The sequence below is a fragment of the Pelobates fuscus genome, chromosome 3, assembly GCF_036172605.1.
Source record: "Pelobates fuscus isolate aPelFus1 chromosome 3, aPelFus1.pri, whole genome shotgun sequence".
NCBI lineage: Eukaryota > Metazoa > Chordata > Amphibia > Anura > Pelobatidae > Pelobates > Pelobates fuscus.
Window position 1 is genome coordinate 250287784 of NC_086319.1, and position 21310 is coordinate 250309093.

The 21310-nt window shown below is 37.2% G+C and overlaps 1 protein-coding gene across 1 annotated transcript in view; it reads right to left on the reverse strand.

The window, feature by feature from the left end:
- Positions 1-4481: 4481 nt before the first annotated feature.
- The window catches only part of NRF1 (nuclear respiratory factor 1), a 72490-nt gene continuing 55661 nt past the window's right edge, over positions 4482-21310 (reverse strand). The window contains exon 11 of the mRNA XM_063448310.1: positions 4482-6996. Coding sequence (XP_063304380.1) covers positions 6833-6996 — 164 coding nt within the window. The 3' untranslated portion in view covers positions 4482-6832. The remainder of the gene's footprint in view (positions 6997-21310) is intronic.

Genomic DNA, 21310 nt, shown 5'->3' on the forward strand with positions numbered 1-21310 from the left:
TGCTAGAGGAAAGAAAATGGGGTAACCAGGAGGAAAAGTGTTCTATAAATAGTTTAGGGTGACCGGGGGGGCGATAGATGATGGCAATTCTTAAAGGAGTGGGCTTAAAAAGGCGTACAGTGTGAACTTCAAAGGAAGTAAAGGATAGGGCAGGGACAGGGAGGATAGGTTGAAAGGTGCATTGAGGGGAGAGAAGGATGCCTACACCACCTCCTTTACAGTCGAGTCTAGGAGTATGGGAGAACTGTAGACCACCGAAACATAAAGAAGCAGGAGTAGCGGTATCGGATGGGGACAGCCAGGTCTCAGTGAGTGCCAGTATTGTGAGCGAGTTAGAGATGATGAGGTCATGTATAGCTGTAGATTTGATGTTAGTGCAAATGGAGCGAGCGTTCCAGAGTGCACACTGAATTTTGGTAGAGTTGGATAAGCTGCAGGGTATTTGGAGGAGGTTTGCATGGTTTCTATTTATTTTGGTGTGAGCAGATGAGGTGTGGGGCCCTGGGTTGGGAGAGATGTCACCAGCTGCCAGAAGTAGGAGGAGAGATAGTGACAGGAGGTGTGAATGGGTTTTATATGGGCGGCGACTAGGGTGAGATTGGGTTAGAGCAGGAGAGAGAGAATAGAGAAATGAGTGCAGGGCTTGAGATGAGAGAAGGGGGGAGTGTAGCAAAGAGGGATTGATGTAAATGTGAGTGTGTTGAGGGAGGTGGGTGGAATTAGATATTTTGATTCTGAGGGAGATAAGAGAGAAGGAGAGGAGGAGAGTATAGAGCATTGCTCTGATGGGTAGGTAATTAGAGGAAAGGAGAATGAGCAGAAGTAAGAAGGAGGACTGAGTGTTAGGGGTTAAGAAGGTGGATTGTGCTCATTGCTGGTAGTGTTTGCAGCTGCTATTTGGAGTTATCTAAAGTTGTGTGAGGGATTCAATCTATAAATGTAGTAAGAAACATGGGGTGGGGTGGTGTTGGGGAGGGGTGGGTGGGACCCTGAGCACTGTTCAGGTTTGTTAGAAGTGGTCTTTTAAAACTCTGACTGTGGAAGAGAGGGATGATAGGGTCAAAACAGGACTGCAATAAAATCTATGGAATGGAGATGCACAGAAGAGGTGAGGATTGGTCAAGCAAGACATTTGGGTGGGTATCAATAAAATAAGGGGGGGGAGAGCAAAAATAACAGAGAAAGTCTTTAGAGATAAGCAGAATGTTAAATAACATTTAAGTTAATAAACCAGTGATGAGCAGGGCAGGGAGCAACTAGCCTTAGCATGCAGGGCAAGATAAACTGCAGAATATATGCATGTATGTGTGAGCAAACACACACATCTATATATCTATATATCTATATACATACAAATACACATATGTATATACACACACACACACATACATATATTAAAGAACAAGCACACCCAGTTAAGATACAATGACAAAGAAATGGTGGTTAGAGATACATAGTTTAAAAGTATGCAAGTGGTTAAAATTCAATACAATTATAGTGTCCAGTATTAAGAGTAGATAGTTTCCTCCATAGTCTACCTTGCAGAAACTCAGATATGCATAAGGCCTTTTCCTTCAAGCTGTAGGTGATCTGAGCACTGTTCAGGTTTGTTAGAAGTGGTCTTTTAAAACTCTGACTTGCAGAAACTCAGATATGCATAAGGCCTTTTCCTTCAAGCTGTAGGTGATCTGAGCACTGTTCAGGTTTGTTAGAAGTGGTCTTTTAAAACTCTGACTTGCAGAAACTCAGATATGCATAAGGCCTTTTCCTTCAAGCTGTAGGTGATCTGAGCACTGTTCAGGTTTGTTAGAAGTGGTCTTTTAAAACTCTGACTTGCAGAAACTCAGATATGCATAAGGCCTTTTCCTTCAAGCTGTAGGTGATCTGAGCACTGTTCAGGTTTGTTAGAAGTGGTCTTTTAAAACTCTGACTTGCAGAAACTCAGATATGCATAAGGCCTTTTCCTTCAAGCTGTAGGTGATCTGAGCACTGTTCAGGTTTGTTAGAAGTGGTCTTTTAAAACTCTGACTTGCAGAAACTCAGATATGCATAAGGCCTTTTCCTTCAAGCTGTAGGTGATCTGAGCACTGTTCAGGTTTGTTAGAAGTGGTCTTTTAAAACTCTGACTTGCAGAAACTCAGATATGCATAAGGCCTTTTCCTTCAAGCTGTAGGTGATCTGAGCACTGTTCAGGTTTGTTAGAAGTGGTCTTTTAAAACTCTTGCAGAAACTCAGATATGCATAAGGCCTTTTCCTTCAAGCTGTAGGTGATCTGAGCACTGTTCAGGTTTGTTAGAAGTGGTCTTTTAAAACTCTGACTTGCAGAAACTCAGATATGCATAAGGCCTTTTCCTTCAAGCTGTAGGTGATCTGAGCACTGTTCAGGTTTGTTAGAAGTGGTCTTTTAAAACTCTGACTTGCATATAATGTAAAGACATTATACATTGACAAAGGGGCAACCTGAGACGTTTGCTTTATTGTTTATTTTGTCCTTCAAATAAACCGTTTTAGCACTGCTTGTGCACCCTTCATCAGGTAGCGCTGCCCTCATATTTTCTTACTGTGATTACCTTTCCCTATCTGAACTACAGTGGAAGGTGCATGCAGCACAAAGTGAATTTCCTTTTTACTTATCAATGGTACTGTAGTAACCGAAAACTAACATCTGTTCGCTTTACTTGGTTTACAAACAGTTTTGTTGCACAATTATGTAGTGTATACTATCAATAGTTGCCAGCATCACCAACTATATTTTTTTATCTGCTTCTTACATCCTGCTGACTACAAGTGGTATTCAGCATGGAAACAGTACCAGCTGATAAGAAACCCTAATCAACCAAGAATCTCAACCTGATTAAAGAGAATGTATACCCCCTAAGCGGTCATGTGGTTGAAGGCAGAGCCAAAAAAAAAAAAGGGAAATTAGTGTTCTCATCATTAAAGATCAAATTAACCCAGTCACACAAATAAGGATTTAGAAGATAGTAAAGTGGGATAAGCACTCAACCAGAAGTCTCGGTTGATGCACTAACACTAGTTACGGCAAAAATCTTCAACACAAATAACAACGTTTCAGTGTCACTATAAAATCTTTGACAAATTTTGACAAAGGTCTCATAGTGGGACCAAACATTGTCATTTTTCTCTTGACCCAATAAATCTGCTTAACCCCTTAAGGACCAAACTTCTGGAATAAAAGGGAATCATGACGTGTCACACACGTCATGTGTCCTTAAGGGGTTAAATAAGTGTGACCATAAGGATTGTCACCTTTTTAATATATCAATAAACAAACAGACATAAGCACAGAAATACAGCTTTCGGGACAAAATGAATATAAAAGTTTCCTAGGGGTTTCAGACAATGCATACAATGGTTCTATGTTTAGATTTGCTGTTTTGTTTTTTTCATTCACGATTACATTTTTTTTTATATTACCATATTTTATTCAGTCACTCTAAACTATTTTTTATTATAAAATACAAAACAAAAACATGATAATTGGCAGATATCAGATATCTGTAATGATTTAGGTTGTGTAAGCTACTATATAGTACTTATGCATTTGATAGCTTCAGTTATGCCTATAAAGATGCAGAGGAAACATTTGCCATCTCTATGACTTTATAATATGGTCAACATCTGTTATATGAATGGTTACGCATCCAAGATACGGATACACACATTTTAAACAATTTATTTTCTCAATGCAGCATACACTGAAAGAGTAAGACATATTTCATTCAATGCCAAGATACATTTCAGAGATACAATTTTCTTTTTCTCTTTTCAATGTATTTTCTCGGTTATACATTTTGTTGCAGTAAACAAAACAATTCAGTCATTGGGAATCCTCAAAACAGGTAAAAATAAAATGTTCTAGAGGCTAGACCAGTTAATAGATTATCAACATTGCCCTAGACATTGATGGAGTAGCAAAGAAAACCCAAATAATACACATACACTATTTCTGTATAAAACACAGCAGAAGTATTTAAATAATCCCAACCAGGACACAGGCCCCAAAGTGACACAGCAATCCTACCTAGAGCAGGAAAGGTGCCAAAATAATGCAAGGCAAAAAAATAACGAGGACAAAGAATTGCTAGTTCAAATCATTTGTAAATACAACGCTTACTGAAAACGGATGGAATTGTCTTTGGAAGCAAACTGGCGCTCACACAAAACAAGAAATGGGGAATCGGATTTTAATCCATAAATCTGAATAAACTCTCAAATACTCATTCCTATTGTTTTATATATCTCTTAAACCTGCATATTTCGAACATATATGTTACTGTGATACATGGATATTTAAAAACAGCAAGTAAGGGACTTCATATATAATGAATTCAAAAACTCTGCAAAAGAAACAACCTAAATCTCCCCCCCCCCAACAAACACACTGATAGTAGTTTTATAATTGTGAACTTGTAATAGTTTATTTTGTATCAACTATATGATCAAAACCAATTGGGAGTTCTTTAAATGTAACTAAATCCCAGGCAATACTTAAAGGGTACTCATATGTTAATCTACCTGATTATCTCATATATTTTAACACTCTCTTTTCAATACAACTAGTGATGAAAGTGTTCTTTTAACCCTTTACAATGACAGGATTTTTTTTCATTTATTTATTTATTTAGAAAACCGGGATGAAAATATTTCATAAATTTAGATAATGCATCATGGTCATCATTACAAATCTTTCAACAGTACGAAGTCCATGATTTCTCAGTTAAAACTAGCAAAGTGTAAAACTAAAACCCTTATGACTTCATTTATAACCCAAATGTTTCAAATCTAAAAACATGACACATGACACATGAGTAGCAATGGTAAAACATGAGTTACAACTGAACTACGATTATAAAGTAGACCACTCCCAGTGACAAGGTTAATATGTCTGGATTTACTTTATCAGATGCAATGAAGCTCCACTCAGCCCTTCTAAACCTAATCTAGAAAGCCACACCATGAGGATACATGGTCACCATCATGTTTGTGTAGTAAAAAAAAAATTCTCTAAAACAGTCTTTCCCTACACTATCTTCTAAATTAATGATATTTACAAGGAAAGGAAGATAACGCTGATTTATAAACCTCTGGCAGAAGAGGAGATCACAAATTGTAATAATCTCAACAAGATTTGTAAAAACAAGTGTTGTAACTTTGTGCCATCTTGACATTTTATCCAAGAGCTGTTCATGAGCAAAACGACCAATTAGCATTTCATTCTGGTCGTCAGCAATTAAAGTATAATCCACCATAGCATCACACCGCACTCAGGGAAAAAGGTCACTGGACACACAAAACCCAAGTTCCATTAAACATGGATCCACAAGTCCTCAACCTAACTAATAATGCAAAAAATGGTGATCATAGTTAATGTGCACAGAAATATATTAGGAGATAATCAACCACAAAAAAAATAAATAAAAAAAATGCAATGCGTTGTCCAAAATTACTTTTTCTATGGCTCCTTTATTAGCTGTGATCACTTGTATGTTTTGCTATTATTAGTTAAAGAAATGCATGTCTGACATATGAGTAGTAAGTTGCTCAGGTGATATTAAGAATCTCACAGCCTACTAGAAAGTAATTCAGGACTTTGGGTCATTGAATGAGCTCAGAGAAAGTTGTGATATTAACATAGATGCCTAGCAACACAAATATGCAAGAAACAAAGTCCAAATGATCAACGCACATTAGCACAATTATTATATGAACATTTTATAAGTATACATTTTAGATGTGTGTATCTATCAGCAAACAAATATATACCATATATGTTCTCTTTTTAAGCAGTTTACACCAACTTTTATTCAACACAATGCTGTGTGTGAATGTATTTTAGCCCATATGTAATTTTATTTTGGGCAAGGAAACAATCAATTTCATAGAAGCACTGATTACACTAGATGGCAATTGCATTTTTACTTTTGTATTTTCCTGGATCCATCCTTCATGCTGAAAGACAGCTACTTGATTATTTAATTCTAGAAATTAATAGCATGCCAGAGAAAAGTTTAGTAGTCTTCACTAGGGGAAATATCAGGACACAAGGTGAATCTCTCTCACAAAAGAGATGGTGGAAGGTACTACAAAGTCAGATGATGCAGCCACCATAAACTGGAGAAACAACCTCATTCGATCCTGACTGACCTGATCTATGAAATAGTACCGCTTCAAGACTCAAGGTTTTCAAAATTTCTTGTACAGTGGCCTAATGACATCCAGGCTGTTGGCCAGACTTTGAGCACATCCTTTTTTCACCGAAATTTTTTAGAAAGCAGGCATTTAGAAATGTATATTACAAAGTCAAACCACAGATGTAGGTGGACAAAAGGGCAGACACAACTTAAATTAAATTTCATTCACTCCTCACCACCCACAACCCTGCCAACCCAATCCCCCCAAAAGGACATATTAAAAGTTAGCATTTTTTCCTTTTTCCTTCCAGAATAGTCCCTTTTATTGCAATCTGAGATTAGAGTATGAAGACAAGGGAAAATACAAAGTCATGGCTTTTTTCTTCTTCTCCCCTTCAGTGCATGGTACGTTCTCTCCTGGGCTGATGCACTTCCCAAAAAAAAGTGTGTATTCAAATAAATTAAATGGAAGAGAAAACAGCAAATGGGCAAATGAGCAGCTCAGCTAAAATGAACAAAAATAAGGGTTTACGATGCTTAATTTGGAGTTCCGTTTCAAACACCCAGGACCTGACAGAATAGCATCCGTTGTGGATGTCCAGAAGCACTTCAGATCAGAAAACAGGATACACAATGGAGACAGGAAATTACATCATGATTCTTCCTTGGCGTGACAGTCATTGCTCCAGTGTTACAACCTCAACTGCCTGCCCATCGACAGTGACAGTCGAATCAGATATCCTAGCAGTAACTGGTGCCATAGCAACTTGTACAGGTCCATTACCCTGCGTCAGGCTTGTTACCACAGTTTGATACATACTGACTGGAATCTGGACAAGTCCTGAAAGGAAAAGATAAACAAAATGAATATTTTTTATGTTACATCAAGCAAGAAGGCATTAAACTTCCTTGAACCCATTTACTCATTTAATAACTTAACAGGTCCCTTTACGTTAATAGGTTGGCAAGTGTTATGCCATAAAAACACTTATACATACATGAAAATCTTGAAGGCAAATGAGGTGATAGCGCACAAATGGTAAATGTAATTCATAACAGTATTGGAAGGCAGAATGGAACCTATTAATAAGAACATAAAAGCGACATAGCGCAGACTGTATATAGTGGTATCCGTGCAAGAAGTATAGAGGACACTCACACATTAAAAAGCCTAAACTCAGTAGGTAATTTCAAAACTCTCAGAATGATGTGGTATGCCTGGTCCCAGCGATATTTTCCTTCTATATTGAAGATCAGTAACCAGTAGAGAAGTAAACAAAATTACTTTATTACAAGATATAAAAACCCAACAAACTTTGGAGGTGAATATCTCAGCACAACCGCCTTTCGACTGCAAATGGTCTTCCTCAGGTGCATATCCCTACAGAGTTCTAGTTCTCTAATTTATATTGAAATAAATCGTAAAATCCCGAAGAGTTGTAGCATTATTAATGCCCAAATATGGTATTTCCGGGATAATCGGCCATTACCCATCAAGCAGAATGATATCCCGCAACCAATCCCAAACCTCCCAATGTGTCAAAAAAACACCCACAATGCCGCCGTTCTTGTTCCACCTCTTCCGTCCATTCCTTGCGTCGAACAGGGATCTTCAAGATGGCACTCCGTTCATTTACTGTCAGGTGTGTTCCGGACGTCATCACGTACCCGTGATGACATCATACGTCCATGTCCGTAATCCTGAACTGGTACAGCCTGTCCCTTAAGTCCTCACTCTTTCCCATATTCTATATGGTGGCTATGGGCAATAATAAAAGATAACAGTGAGCAGTCATATAAAAGAGATAGAGGAGGATTGATGTATAAAACATTACAAAAATTAATAAGAGGGTGGAGATAAAATACATATATTGATTAAAAACAAACATTAAAACTGAAAGGTTCAAACAATTATAAAATTGTTACATGATCCATTTTTAAAGTGCAAAAGTCAAAATGAGTAGTATTTTGGGCAGACTAGATGGGCAGAATGGTTCTTATCTGCCGTCACATTCTATGTTTCTAAGTATTGCCAATAAAAGATTGAACAATTATAGAAGTGTGCCAATATCAAAATCTATATTTAACCCTTTTGGGGACAGTGTCTGCAGTTCAAAAATCAATTTTAACTCCTGTGTCTAGACGGCTGACTAATCATTGGAGGGGTGGGGACAGTGCCTGCAGTCTAGACAGACAGGAGATAAAATGGATTTTTGAACTGCAGACACGGTTCCCAAAATGGTTAAATATAGATTTTGGTATTGGCACCCTTCTATAATTATTTAATCTTTTATTTGCAATACTACTCATTTTGACTTTTGCAGTTTAAATGTGGATCACGTAACAATTTTATCATTGTTTGAATCTTTCAATTTTAATGTTGATTTTTAATCAATATATGTATTTTATCCCACTCCCCCTCCCCCCCCCATTAATTCTTGTAATGTTTTATACATCGATCATCCTCCTCTTTTATATGACTGCTCACTGTTCTCTTTTATTATTGCCCATATTCTAAATGGTGGCTGAGGACTTAAGGGACAGGCTGTCTCAGTTCGGGGTTAAGGACATGGACGTATGATGTCATCACTGGTACGTGATGACGTCCGGAACACACGTGACAGAAAATTAATGGAGCACAATCTTGAAGATCTCAGTCCGACGCAAGGAATGGACGGAAAAGGTGGAACAAGAACAGTGGTATTGAGGGTGGATTTTTGGGATTGCTTGCGGGATATCATCTGACAATCTCCACCCGATGGGTAATGGCGGATTATCCCGGAAATACCATATTTGGGCATTAATAGTGCTACACCTGTTCGGGATTTTATGATTTATTTGGATATAAATTAGAGAACTTGAACTCCATAAGGATATGAACCTTAGGAAGACCGTTTGTGGTCAAAATGCTTTGTGCTGAGATATTCACCTCTAAAGTTTGTTGTGTTTTTATATTTTGTAATAAAGTATATTATTTACTACTCTACTGGTTACTGATTTTCAATATAGAAGAAAATATTGCTGGGACTAGGCATACCACATCATTCTGAGAGTGTTGAAAATACCTGAGTTCAGAGCAGACTCTTTAATGTGTGAGTGTCCTCTATACACTGATACTGTCGTGAATTACATTTACCATTTGTGCCATTACCATTTGTGCGCCATCACCTCATTTGCCTTCAAAAACTTGTCAGTTTCTGAATGAATGAAAGTATGACTGCATATATATTTTTAGGGTGGTTGGTTGATGATTATAGACGATAACACAACTTTTATGCATTTTAATGCTTTTACCTTAAGTACCTACATGTAGGTGTAATCTGTGTACACTTTTTGTATAGGAAGAATAAAAGTTTTGGAAACATTCTGCATCTTAACGCAATACAGCACTCACCTCTCCTTTTCTAAATTACTTTATTCTTGCTGGTTAGCTTGCTACAGCACTGAATGTCACAACACATATCACAGACAGGAACAGATATTGAACCACATGAAGGTGGACAGGTTGATTTACATCGTTTCAAATAATAGGCTTCAGCCTGGAATTCCTCTTTAATATTGACTACTACACGATCACAAGATTTGTTGGTGAGCAGATGCAGGAAAAATAAATACAATACAATAAAATAAAATAGACGAAAAAATGCATGCTAATGCAGAAGCCTTTCATAATACAATGATTGGAAGAGGCATATACCAGTGTCATCCCCCCATGAGAATCATTAATGGTGCAGGATTAAGGATTATCAAATAGAGTTCAGATAGGGATATCTGTAAATCCTGGAACATTAGCAGCCCTTTAGGAGAGGTTTGAGAAGCTCTGGCATGGGCTATTGCTAGTAGCATTTAAAAAAATACGGACACCTCAGCAAAACGGAGTATGCAGGCTCACGTACAAACAAATTGTATAAACTTGTGTACAAATGTATATACAGATTACACAACAAATAAGCCACATATTTTGATAAGACATATTTTATTCTATGCAGATAACTCAGTTTCTGAATACCAGAGCAGTTAATTTAAGGTTTAAATTGTCAAAATTGGCGTCAGTAAACAGATCGACACATATACAAATCTGGTAATGTTGAAACCGGCAAACATCACGGGACTGCAGCACAGCCCACATTGACAAAGAATTTCTCCAAGCTAGCCATGATAAATATGGTCAGTTGTATGTGTATATCATTTAAAAAAAAAAAATATGTTATAAAAGGACAAAGTAGATTAAAGGTAAGCCACAATTTGTTCAACTCCGTAAGCAACTAATGCATTCAAATATGCATGTATATAAAAAATAAAATGAGAACGAACAGATAATTATTTATAAAAGGAACAAAGTATTAAAGATAATGAAATCTATTCCTAGAGATAAGGCATTAAGTTGAATTCTTCATTCAAACCTCTCAGGAACATGATTTTAAGGGTAGGCAACCTTTGGCACTTCAGATGTTGTGGATAACATTGGCAAAGCATCATGGGAGATGTAGTCCAAAACATCTGCAGTGCCAAAGGTTTCCTATCCCTAGTATAGATCCATCGTGATTCCAGTTTCAAAAGATGGTGGTTTATCTTGCCTTTAAATAAATTGATTTTTTTTCCCCTATGACTTGAAACCGTAGATTTTTTAGGAATCGTGTTATGATTGCAAAGCACATGTCTTGCAATAGGTGTTGTCACATTCATGCTGGTAATAGAATTAATGTGTTGTAAAAGTCAACGCTGGAACTGTTGATAAGTTCATCCTATGTATTGTAACCCACAGGAGCCCATAGTCAAATAAATAATCTGTGTGGTGCTACAGTTAACAAAATACCATGATACTGAAGTCGATGGTTGAGTTTAAATCGCAGACCTTACAATGACCACACCAGAAGAAAGTAGACCATGTAGATTCAGGGTTTTGGAGGCTCTAAAGCAAGCATGTCAAACTTGCAGCCCATGTGCCGCATGTGGACCACAATGATTATCTTTGCTGCCCACATGCCCTATGGCCACTTTGTGTTGTGGCTGCAACTGATTCTTGTCCTCCCTCCCACGGCCGATTGTGTGTTTCCGTGGCCGAAAGAGGGCAGAGTGGCTGTCTGCACAGCAGGCCAGCCACTGCCCCTTCCCTCCTGCTCGCAGTGCCAGAGGAGCAGAGAAGAGCAGAGCTGGAACTGGAGGACGGCAAAGAGTGGCTTGGGAGACCTTCCTGTCTAGTGTGTTAAATGGGTCAGGGGGGCAGTGTATTGATTTGAGGAGTGGGGCAGTGTATTAATTTGGGGGAGGGAGTGGGCAGTTTATTAGAGTAGTGAAAGGTGGGGCAGTGTATTCACTCCAAAAACACACACTGCATTCACTATACACACACTGCATTCACTATACACACACTACATTCATTATATACACACTCCACTAGTAATCGACCGATATTGATTTTTTTTTATAGCCAATACCGATAATGTAAACTTTTAGGTCGATAGCCGATAACTTACCGATATTCTCTACATTTACCATTTTTAAAGAATAAACTATTTCTACACAAATCTACTGTTAACTGAACATGTTTATTATTTATTTTTTTGGGGAAAAAATTGTATTATGGTAAATGCACAAAATATACATGCCAGTGTTGTATATGTGTCAGTCTGTTTACTGATGCCAATTTTGACCATTTAAACCTTAAATTAACTGCTCAGGTATTCAGAAACTGAGTTTTCTGCATAGAATGAAATATCGGTCTTATTAAAATATGCACAAAATATACACGCCAGTCAGAATTTATGTTTTCAAGAATACGTGTGTGTGTGTAGTGGATGCAGTGAGAGTATTTGATTAGAGAATGCAGTGTGTGTTTGTGTAGTGGATGTTTGGGTTTTTTTGGCTTAAAAAAACATATTGCTTAAATATTGGCCATATGGTATCCCAATTTTCAGGTTGCAGAGATGGTCATTCTCCCAGTGCAACAGACTGTTGGGTGCTCTAGATTTCCTGTGTAGGTTAGTTTCAACACTACCAATCTTGTAGGATCCTAATTCACATTCATCTATTTGCGTAAGTTTAAGATCAACATCAACATCATTATTGTTCAATTCCTCTACTATTTCTTCAAACAGTGCTATGGTGCTGGCCCAGAAAATCAAAATGTCATCAATATAATAACCTTTAATAATGTGGGATGTATATTTAGAGTTTGAGGGCACATGGACCATTGTTTCTTCTGAAAAACCTAGAAAGAAGTACCTCATGGCTGTTCACTTTAATTAGAGGTAATATTTTCCATTAAAAGGTGAAAAAAATGTGAGAACACAAATTTAAACAAAGCCAAGATCAATTCTTTTTCAGAAGAATTTAAGTGATTAGACTTATGGAGAAAATATGAACATCGATCCAGGCCTTTGTCATGGGGGAAGTTACAGTAAAGGAAACAATGTTCAGATTGGCTATTAGAGTAAATAGGTTTACAACTCAATTTTCAAAAGCCAAGAGTGTTTGATTTGTATCTCCTAAAAAGGATTGCAGTTCTGATACAAAAGGATGTAAACATTGGCAAATTTGGATAGCTTGATACTTATATTGTCAGCTGTTAAACAGGATTGTGCCTGTGTTGTAATTCTTGTATCTCCACTTCCATTTGTCTCAAAGGTCTTCCTACTTTGGATGGGGCATTCCTGTTCTAAAAACAGGAGATTCTGGGACTGAGGTAAAGACCAGAAGAAGTTGTGGTGTTATAAAGAGAATTTTTTCTCTGAAGGTTCCAAAATGTCCGTCGACATAAAAGGCAAATGTTCAGGGGGTCTATCGCTGGAAATCCTATGTGAAGTTGTTATATCGGAAGAGGATGCTACTCTACCCCTGGAGTTTCTACAAAATCTGTGTTTGTGTCAAAAGATGTCACTATCTTTAAAATCTCTATAATCTCTCTGAAATGTAGAATTGTTTTTTTATTTGTTTATTTAGATTGTTGTTAAATTCATTGATCTTTGTGATTTCACCCTCAAAGTTTTTACTGATTTGGTCCAGATGTTCTTGTTCAAATTTCATTAAAAAAACTATGATCTTAGATGAGCACCCGGGCATAATATTATTCCATTCACCAATCTGTTCTTCTGTTTTAACCTTATCTGGCATAAAAATATCTGGTCGTAACCTCTTTTGATCAATATATTGTCTGAAGCAAGCCAATTCCCAATAGATTCTTTTTTGATTTTGATATATTTTAAAAATTATTTAGTATTAGTAAAGTAGGCTGAAAGAGCAACGTTTGTCTTTGTCTAAATGACAGGACGTTCGAACGGCGAATGAAGCAACGCATGAACACGGGTGAGTATTGTGGGAACATTTCTTTGACCACAGGAAATGGAGCAACTTAACCTCCTCCGTTGGTCAAAGAAGGTCAAGCATAGGAAAAAAAACATAAGACAAAGTAGTCCCTTCATTTGTTTTAGGTTTTAAAGAAAACTAGATCAGATATGAAGAAAAGAGGAACAGATTCAGAGAGGAAGAGAAGATAAAACAATAGGAGAAAGGTAACTTGGGCATGACAGTGCCGCTGTAAATAGTGAGAGCATGAAACAAAGTATGTATATATACCCCAGCTAGTATTAAACATCTAGAAAGAAGGAACACTTGTATCTAAGGCAAAAAAAGACACAGACATAGCCGTCACTGTAATATAAAAGTGCTATGCAGCAGTTCACCTTTACATACGTAGTGATGGCCTAATGCACTATTTATCAGCTCATTGAATACATTGCTGGCAGCCCATGTGCTTATATTTAGCAATCAGAATTTATTTATGACACTTTCACACACTGGGGGTTTGTTTTTTTAAATTGTTTTCTTTTTTTAGATACAAGTGTTACGTACTCATTGCCAGACGACAAAAAAAAAAAGAATGACTATCTGACATGTTAGCCCACCACTCACAGTCTTAATATCCAAGTTTGGATGGATAATGTGGAAGTGAATATTCTGCCTTACTGCAGTATCTGCAAAGGAAAAGTGCTTTATGTAATGTGGAGTGTCACACAAAACCAGGCAAATGCACCATAATCAGTACAATATGTATGGAACTTAATTACCCTAACAACTGATATAACATCAGATCAGGAAAAGCTTTTGGTTGTAGCAAAACTTCATTTTTATATAAATGTCAGATAAAACAATCTAAATAATGATTAAAAAATATATATATACATAAAATCCCTTTTAGAGTAAAACAAAAAAACAAAACCGAACCAGAAATGTTGCCAACAACTAACATTCAGAAAAGGCTGAAAATTACAACTGGAAAACATTGGTAATTTTGTAAGGAGGTAGTGAATAATAATTGAATAAACTTTGCACTTTGGATTTAGCAAAACACAAGATTTTGTAAGTACAGCATTCCTAGAGTATGGAGATGGCAGCAATGAGTCTCCAAGATGACAATGTAAAATAATCCATGTATTAGAGGTCATAGGACAGACAGTGGAGTGATTAAGCCTTTGACATGTATTAATCAGGTTTGTGATTGTCCCGACACTGCATATGGTCTGGCGTGGGGCTTTGATTAGGCTAATCTAGTCTGCACATGTTCATAATCCAAAGTGTGGGATTAAGACCCTTTCAGTTTTATTAAAAGACAGTCATGCTTCTGATACACTTATGTTCAAGCATTGTCTTTTCAGTTTTTTTTCTTTCTCAAAAAGAAATTTTGATTATGGAGTTTTGCTAATTTGCTTTTTTTGTTGTTTTTTTTTTTTTTTTAAAGGGAGAACTTTTTCTTCCTTATTTTTTTTTTTTCTTCTACCGGTAATTTGTAACTGAAAACGAATAATGAAGATGAATAGGGGAATTACAAAACTATGTTCTGATGTGAGAACTGGCTTGGCACTTTTATGGATTAATACGAGCAGTAAGCAAAGTTCACATAGCTGTGCAGTGAGCCAGCCATACATTATGTTTTTTTAAGGTAAGAGCTGCACTGATTAAGTTATTTAAACACAAGCACCACATACAGCACTGAAAAAATACAACTGCATGAAATACAGCAATGTTCCTCTAAAACTCATTTTTTTTTATTGTAGTGTGTGTGGGTATCTAGATCTATTTATATATAGATAATGGTAAGCCACCGCAAAAATACAAAAATCTAACAACACAGCACCCCACACAACATTTATTTCACTTACCAACAATAATAAGTGCGCCATGCATATAATTTTGCTCCATAAACCTTTTCTAAAATCTGAGATTATTATTTGGCTATTTCATCCACAGGAATAGGAATGTTTGAGAGTATGTTTTCTAAAATATTACTTTAATTAAAGTAGCACTGTCCTCCTCTCATGAATATTTCATAAAGATAAAATCTTCAAGAAATACTCACATTGACTGTGATGGCATTTCACAAAAAAATACCAAAGCAATCAAAAGATACCATAAGACAAATTATGGACTACTCTGTATCATGTATATTCCCTACACCTGACAAAATGTGAAGCCTACCATAGTCAAGTTTTGCCATTTCCCCTGGTTGTCCCTAATTATTGCAGTGTTGCAAAGGCTTTGTCTAAGGAGGCTCGATCCAGACCTCAGTGTTGTACTCCTGTACATGCGTCAGAGAACAACTACGACATGGGCTCCTGGCAGATGAAATGCCAGGTGCTGAAATGGACCCACATTATCGTCCATGGTGGTGACCATGAGTGATAGCTTCAGATAGCTCTGTTGACAGCTTTTTACTTATTCTTAAAAAAGAAAAAGAAAAAGTTACTTGGGTAGTATCCAAAACCTTATGGACATTTAAATAACTGGAGGTTTTTAGTATCACTCCAATAGCCATTTCAGTGTAAGCTCACCTGCCATATCAAGGAAAAACCTCTTCTAAGGGGAGTCCTACGCTAATAATTCACCTTGCTGCTTTCAGCTAAAAGGTAAAATCTCTAATGGGACGGAGAGGGATATTTTTCTAAACCCCTACATACTTACTAACCCTTAATGGGAAACACATGGGATAGGTGGCAGCACTGTAGCATGGCTGTGTAATACAAAAGCAAATACAAACATACAAAACTAAGTCCGTGCATTAATTTCTTAAATAATCTTATTTATTTTTTACGTACAATTTTGCACTACCGTGCTGTTTTTTTGTTTTACATATACCAAGATGGAAAAAGATTGAAGACACCATCTTCCTGTCTTCCACTCCAATGCTTTCCTAGGGGATTTCATGGACGCTAGATGCCCTCACGTAGAGCGTGAGGATGTCCAGCATTAGTTAGGCCACCTAAAGTCCAGCAAAATACCAAAAGTGCCTCTATTGGCTGTCTGATAGACAGCCACTAGAGGCAGTCTTAGTCCTGCAATATAAACATTGCAGTTTGCTCTAAAACGGCAGTGTTTTACATTGCAGGGCTAAGTGTGACCGGGACACCGCCCCCAGACTGTTTCAATGAGCTGAAGTGGCCTGGGCGCCTATAGTGTCCCTTTAAAATCCAAGAAGCAGCTTATCAACACAGTCTGTGAGATAGTAGTGACTGTGCAGTGTACAATGACATTTACATTTGTACTTGCTTGAAAAGATGAGAAGCAAGAGACAGACTGTTAATGTAATTTAAAACAAGTATTTTTACTTACTGGGAATGTAAAGCTCTACCAGTAGCTAATAGCATAATCCGTAACTGCACGGCTTTATTTGAAATGATCAATGGGTAAAATGTATTTGTAACAAGAAAAATTAACAATTTGTTTTCAAAACATTTCATCCAGGTGTGCCATGGGAAACGCCACATCTGTAAGGAAACTACATGTTCTACTACAAGTGAAAAGACTAGTTACTGCAAATCCTACAACTTGGAAAATGTATTGCACTTGGATCATAATGCATGGTTTTACCCGTTTACTGTATTGTAGAATATAGTAAACTCCCAGCACTCAGCAGCGGTGGCGACTGCCTCAGAGTCTAGTCTGCAGTGCGGAACAATAGGCTCGATTCAACCTGCAATGTTCCTGCACAGCTGTTTACTGGCTCCGGATTACTGCAGTCACATGAGCTGCTTTACAGCACAGCAAGCTGTCAGGAGCTGGGAAGGTCATGGGGAGGAGAAGGGAATCAGGATTGCTCCATCCCACTGCACTGCAGTATGAGGGAGGAGGTAATGAGAGCATGTCCCCCCCAAGCAGTGAAACAGGGTCTGGGCAACTTTAACCCCCTGAAAGCAGTTTTACACTCTATTCCGTGCATGTATGTGCAATATTTTTACTTTATGAAACTTCCCCTCGGTAAAATCCAAGAAGGGAAGACCGAGGACTCAGAAGGACCACAGCGACCTCTGCCCATCGTAACAGGAAGCTACCAACCATATGACTGTTTTTCCACCATTAACATTTTACGCAAATCGAATATTTGGCCAATTGCTACTACAAACGGCAAGCAAGGAGTAATAATGTGCGGTTTATCTTATATATAGCAAATAATAGGTTAATAAACAAATATAATTTATAGTGTATATTTGCAGAACAAGTATTAATCATTAGGCCGGGTACTTACTGCACGCAAGCACAAACAGAAAATTGCTTATAAATTGTCGTGCTCTCTGCCTGCAAAATTAGCTACTGTAAACACGATACACACATCACTTAGATATTACTTTGCAGCTAAAATTCCTTTGGGAAAGAATTATAAAAAAGTCTATGCTTTCTCAACATACAAAATTAAGTCAGTAAACGTTTTATTTCACACAGCACACTTCTTACCAGTTATATCAGCAAAAACAATGATAGAGTTCCAAATAGAATATAACTCTCACGAAACAGGACTTGTATTCCAAACGAACATTAGAGCTTGGATAGGATGGCTGAGGGGCCACAGTAATAATTAATACGGTAAACAAATGATAGAACGCTGGAGTACTTCCAAATTAAGAGTGATATAGAATGAGGTACTGAACTAAACAGATTGACATTATATTCTCAAAATCTCCCTGAATTATCTGCTCTTCATACATTTATGAAAACAAGGGGAGTATTTTGTAGAAAATAATGCACAGAGGAGAACAACATTAATTTAGTAAGACTGGATCACAATCTAGTAGTCTCTTCTTATCAACATTGCCCAGGGAATATAATTTGGTTTGAGTATTAAAAAAAAAAAATTACAAGTCTTTTAGTCTGTGAACTTTTTGATCATCTCTGTCAACTCCTGTGCACCAGATCTTTTAAAAGCTGCTGCTTGTATTATGTTTGGGAGTGTTTTATTTTTTAAAAACCTGACACTGCCCATTAATGCATATAAGTACCTTTTGTATTCTGTGGCCAACACTGGTGTTTTGCTGGAATTATATTTTTATCTGGGTATCTCCTAATGATTGGAGGCCTTTAGTCTGTGTTTTTACAGTTTGTTTAGAGGTTTGCTACAGGAAGACTGCAGATTGCCTCCAGTGAGAACATATTTTATTTTCTTAATTTTATCTGAATGTCAGGAACCACTTTACTACACAAGATGGTGTATGCAATTATAGTCGCCTTCTGGGAATAAGGCCAACAGCATCTTTCAGATCATGTTACTACTTTCCTATGACAGCTGTCTGTGGGAAACTATAGGTTATCTATACATAGAAAACAAATATCGAAAATGCAGAATGACGTATTCATTCCGAGATTAAGTATAGAGTTTGAATGGCTAAAAAGGAGCGTGATCAAAATCAAATCTGCTAACACCATAAAAAGTATGTACTTAGCTTCTTATTCATCTCTACATTTTTGAGATATGGAAAGGACCCTGCTCACATTTATAAGTAAAACAGTAACAGTAGCAGCGGGGGGCTTTGTAATCAAGGACTTAATATCTCTGGATTCCCAAGGTAAGGCGTGAGATTATCTCTATGGTTATGGGTATTCCTTATAAATGATTCCCAAAATTACTTGAGGAAATCTCAATCATGTTCTGGAAGTCGCATTATCAGGCAAACACAGATTTCGCGAGAGATGATGGGACAAAGAGCAAGGGGTCTGGGACATGTGGACTATTAGAGTAAGAATTAAAAAAAAAAAAAAAAATCACCATAATTTACTTTATTGGGTCATGCTCAGTTTGTATAATACATAATCAATACATTACCTCCCATTCCGATATTTTAATGAAAGAAAACAAAGAAACCCCGAAAAGTAAAATAAATAAATATATATACACATGATAACCCATGCTTTTTTAAATTAGACAAACACTATATGCAGGGCTGTATAAACACACATTCATCAGTGAACAGGTGAAAAAGCATCTCCACAGTTCTAAGATTCAAGATAATAATCTCTTGTGTGTTTAAATGGCTCCAGTTATTGTTTCAAGGACAATAAGTGGATCACAACAGGTCTGACCTAATAGCTACCTAGTACTACAGAGATAAAAAATAAAAAATAACACAGCCACTAAATAGTGAAAACTGTTACCCTCTTGTCTTGTCAAACTTCTTGGCAAGAACAAATCCACCCATCCTATTTTATACAAACAACTTAAATTATACATATAAAAAGTAAACTGATATTTTATGACCTCTATATTATTATTTACTGCAAGTTATTTGTAAACTGGAAGATCAGTTAATTGTTCACAAACATTTTTTTTTTTTAAACTGAATGACCATAAAGCCATAAATCACGTGAAAGAAAAACTTCAATAACGTCATTAAAGTTCCACACAACATTTATAAAAATTATAGTCTATTATGATCTTCTAGCAATTACCTACAAGTTATTTAGTTCTAAACACATTATGGACTATGTATTGCCCATTACAATTTTATACGTTCCTTATTTATTCTGCTAGGGAATATAGTATCAGTACATTCAAGTGGGTGAGAGACCCTGTTCTGAGGTGTGGTTAACGGACACACATAGAAACATAGAATGTGACGGCAGATAAGAACCATTCGGCCCATCTAGTCTGCCCAATTTTCTAAATACTTTCATTAGTCCCTGGCCTTATCTTAAAGGGAATCTCCAGTGCCAGGAAAACAATCCGTTTTCCTGGCACTGGAGGGTCCCTCTCCCTCCCACCCCCCAATCCCCGGTTACTGAAGGGGTAAAAACCCCTTCAGTCACTTACCTGAGGCAGCGGCGATGTCCCTCGCCGCTGTCTCCTCCTCCGCGACGTTCCTCCTCTTCATTGCGTCGGCCGGTGGGCGAGACTGATCCCGCCCACCGGCCGAGGAGACCTAATGCGCATGCGCATTACGTATCCCCATAGGAAAGCATTGAAAAATTATTTCAATGCTTTCCTATGGGGAAATGAGCGACGCTGGAGGTACTCACACAGCGTGAGGACGTCCAGCGACGCTCTAGCACAGAAAACCTGTGATATGAAGGAGGAAGTGAACTCTAGTGGCTGTCTAGTAGACAGCCACTAGAGGTGGAGTTAACCCTGCAAGGTAATTATTGCAGTTTATAGAAAACTGCAATAATTACACTTGCAGGGTTAAGAGTAGTGGGGGTTGGCACCCAGACCACTCCAATGGGCAGAAGTGGTCTGGGTGCCTGGAGTGTCCCTTTAAGTCTAGGATAGCCGTATGCCTATCCCACGCATGCTTAAACTCCTTTACTGTGTTAACCTCTACCACTTCAGCTGGAAGGCTATTCCATGCATCCACTACCCTCTCAGTAAAGTAATACTTCCTGATATTTTTAACCTCCTGAAATTATTTTTATCATATTTTTTACATCCTTGGTTTTATAAGAGGATGCTCTTTTTTTGTCCACTTCTACTCATATGAATTATCAAAAAGACAGACAAAATGGCAGTTGCGAGTAATTATAGATACGCAAAGGATAACAGTAATATATTTTGGTATTTGCAGAAATTCACTTTGCATTTATACTTTGAATAACAGTCTTACAAATCACTTTTTTAATGGCAATCTATATTCCCTTTACTTAATCCATTAGCATTTAATAATCAAATAATTGCTCTCTCTTGCACAGCATGATATTTTAGACAGTTTTTCAGTTAGTATCTTTTTTATTATGTATTGCTATGCAAGCTCTTTTCAATGCAAGCTTAATTTAGGCCAGTTGTCAGAGGATTTTGTCACAGTTATCACTATCACTGCACATACATGTCTTTAGGTGGAGTCAGCAGAGGTCCTCAATTAATTCCATGCCAAACTAAGATTTATTTTAGGAAGGATTATATA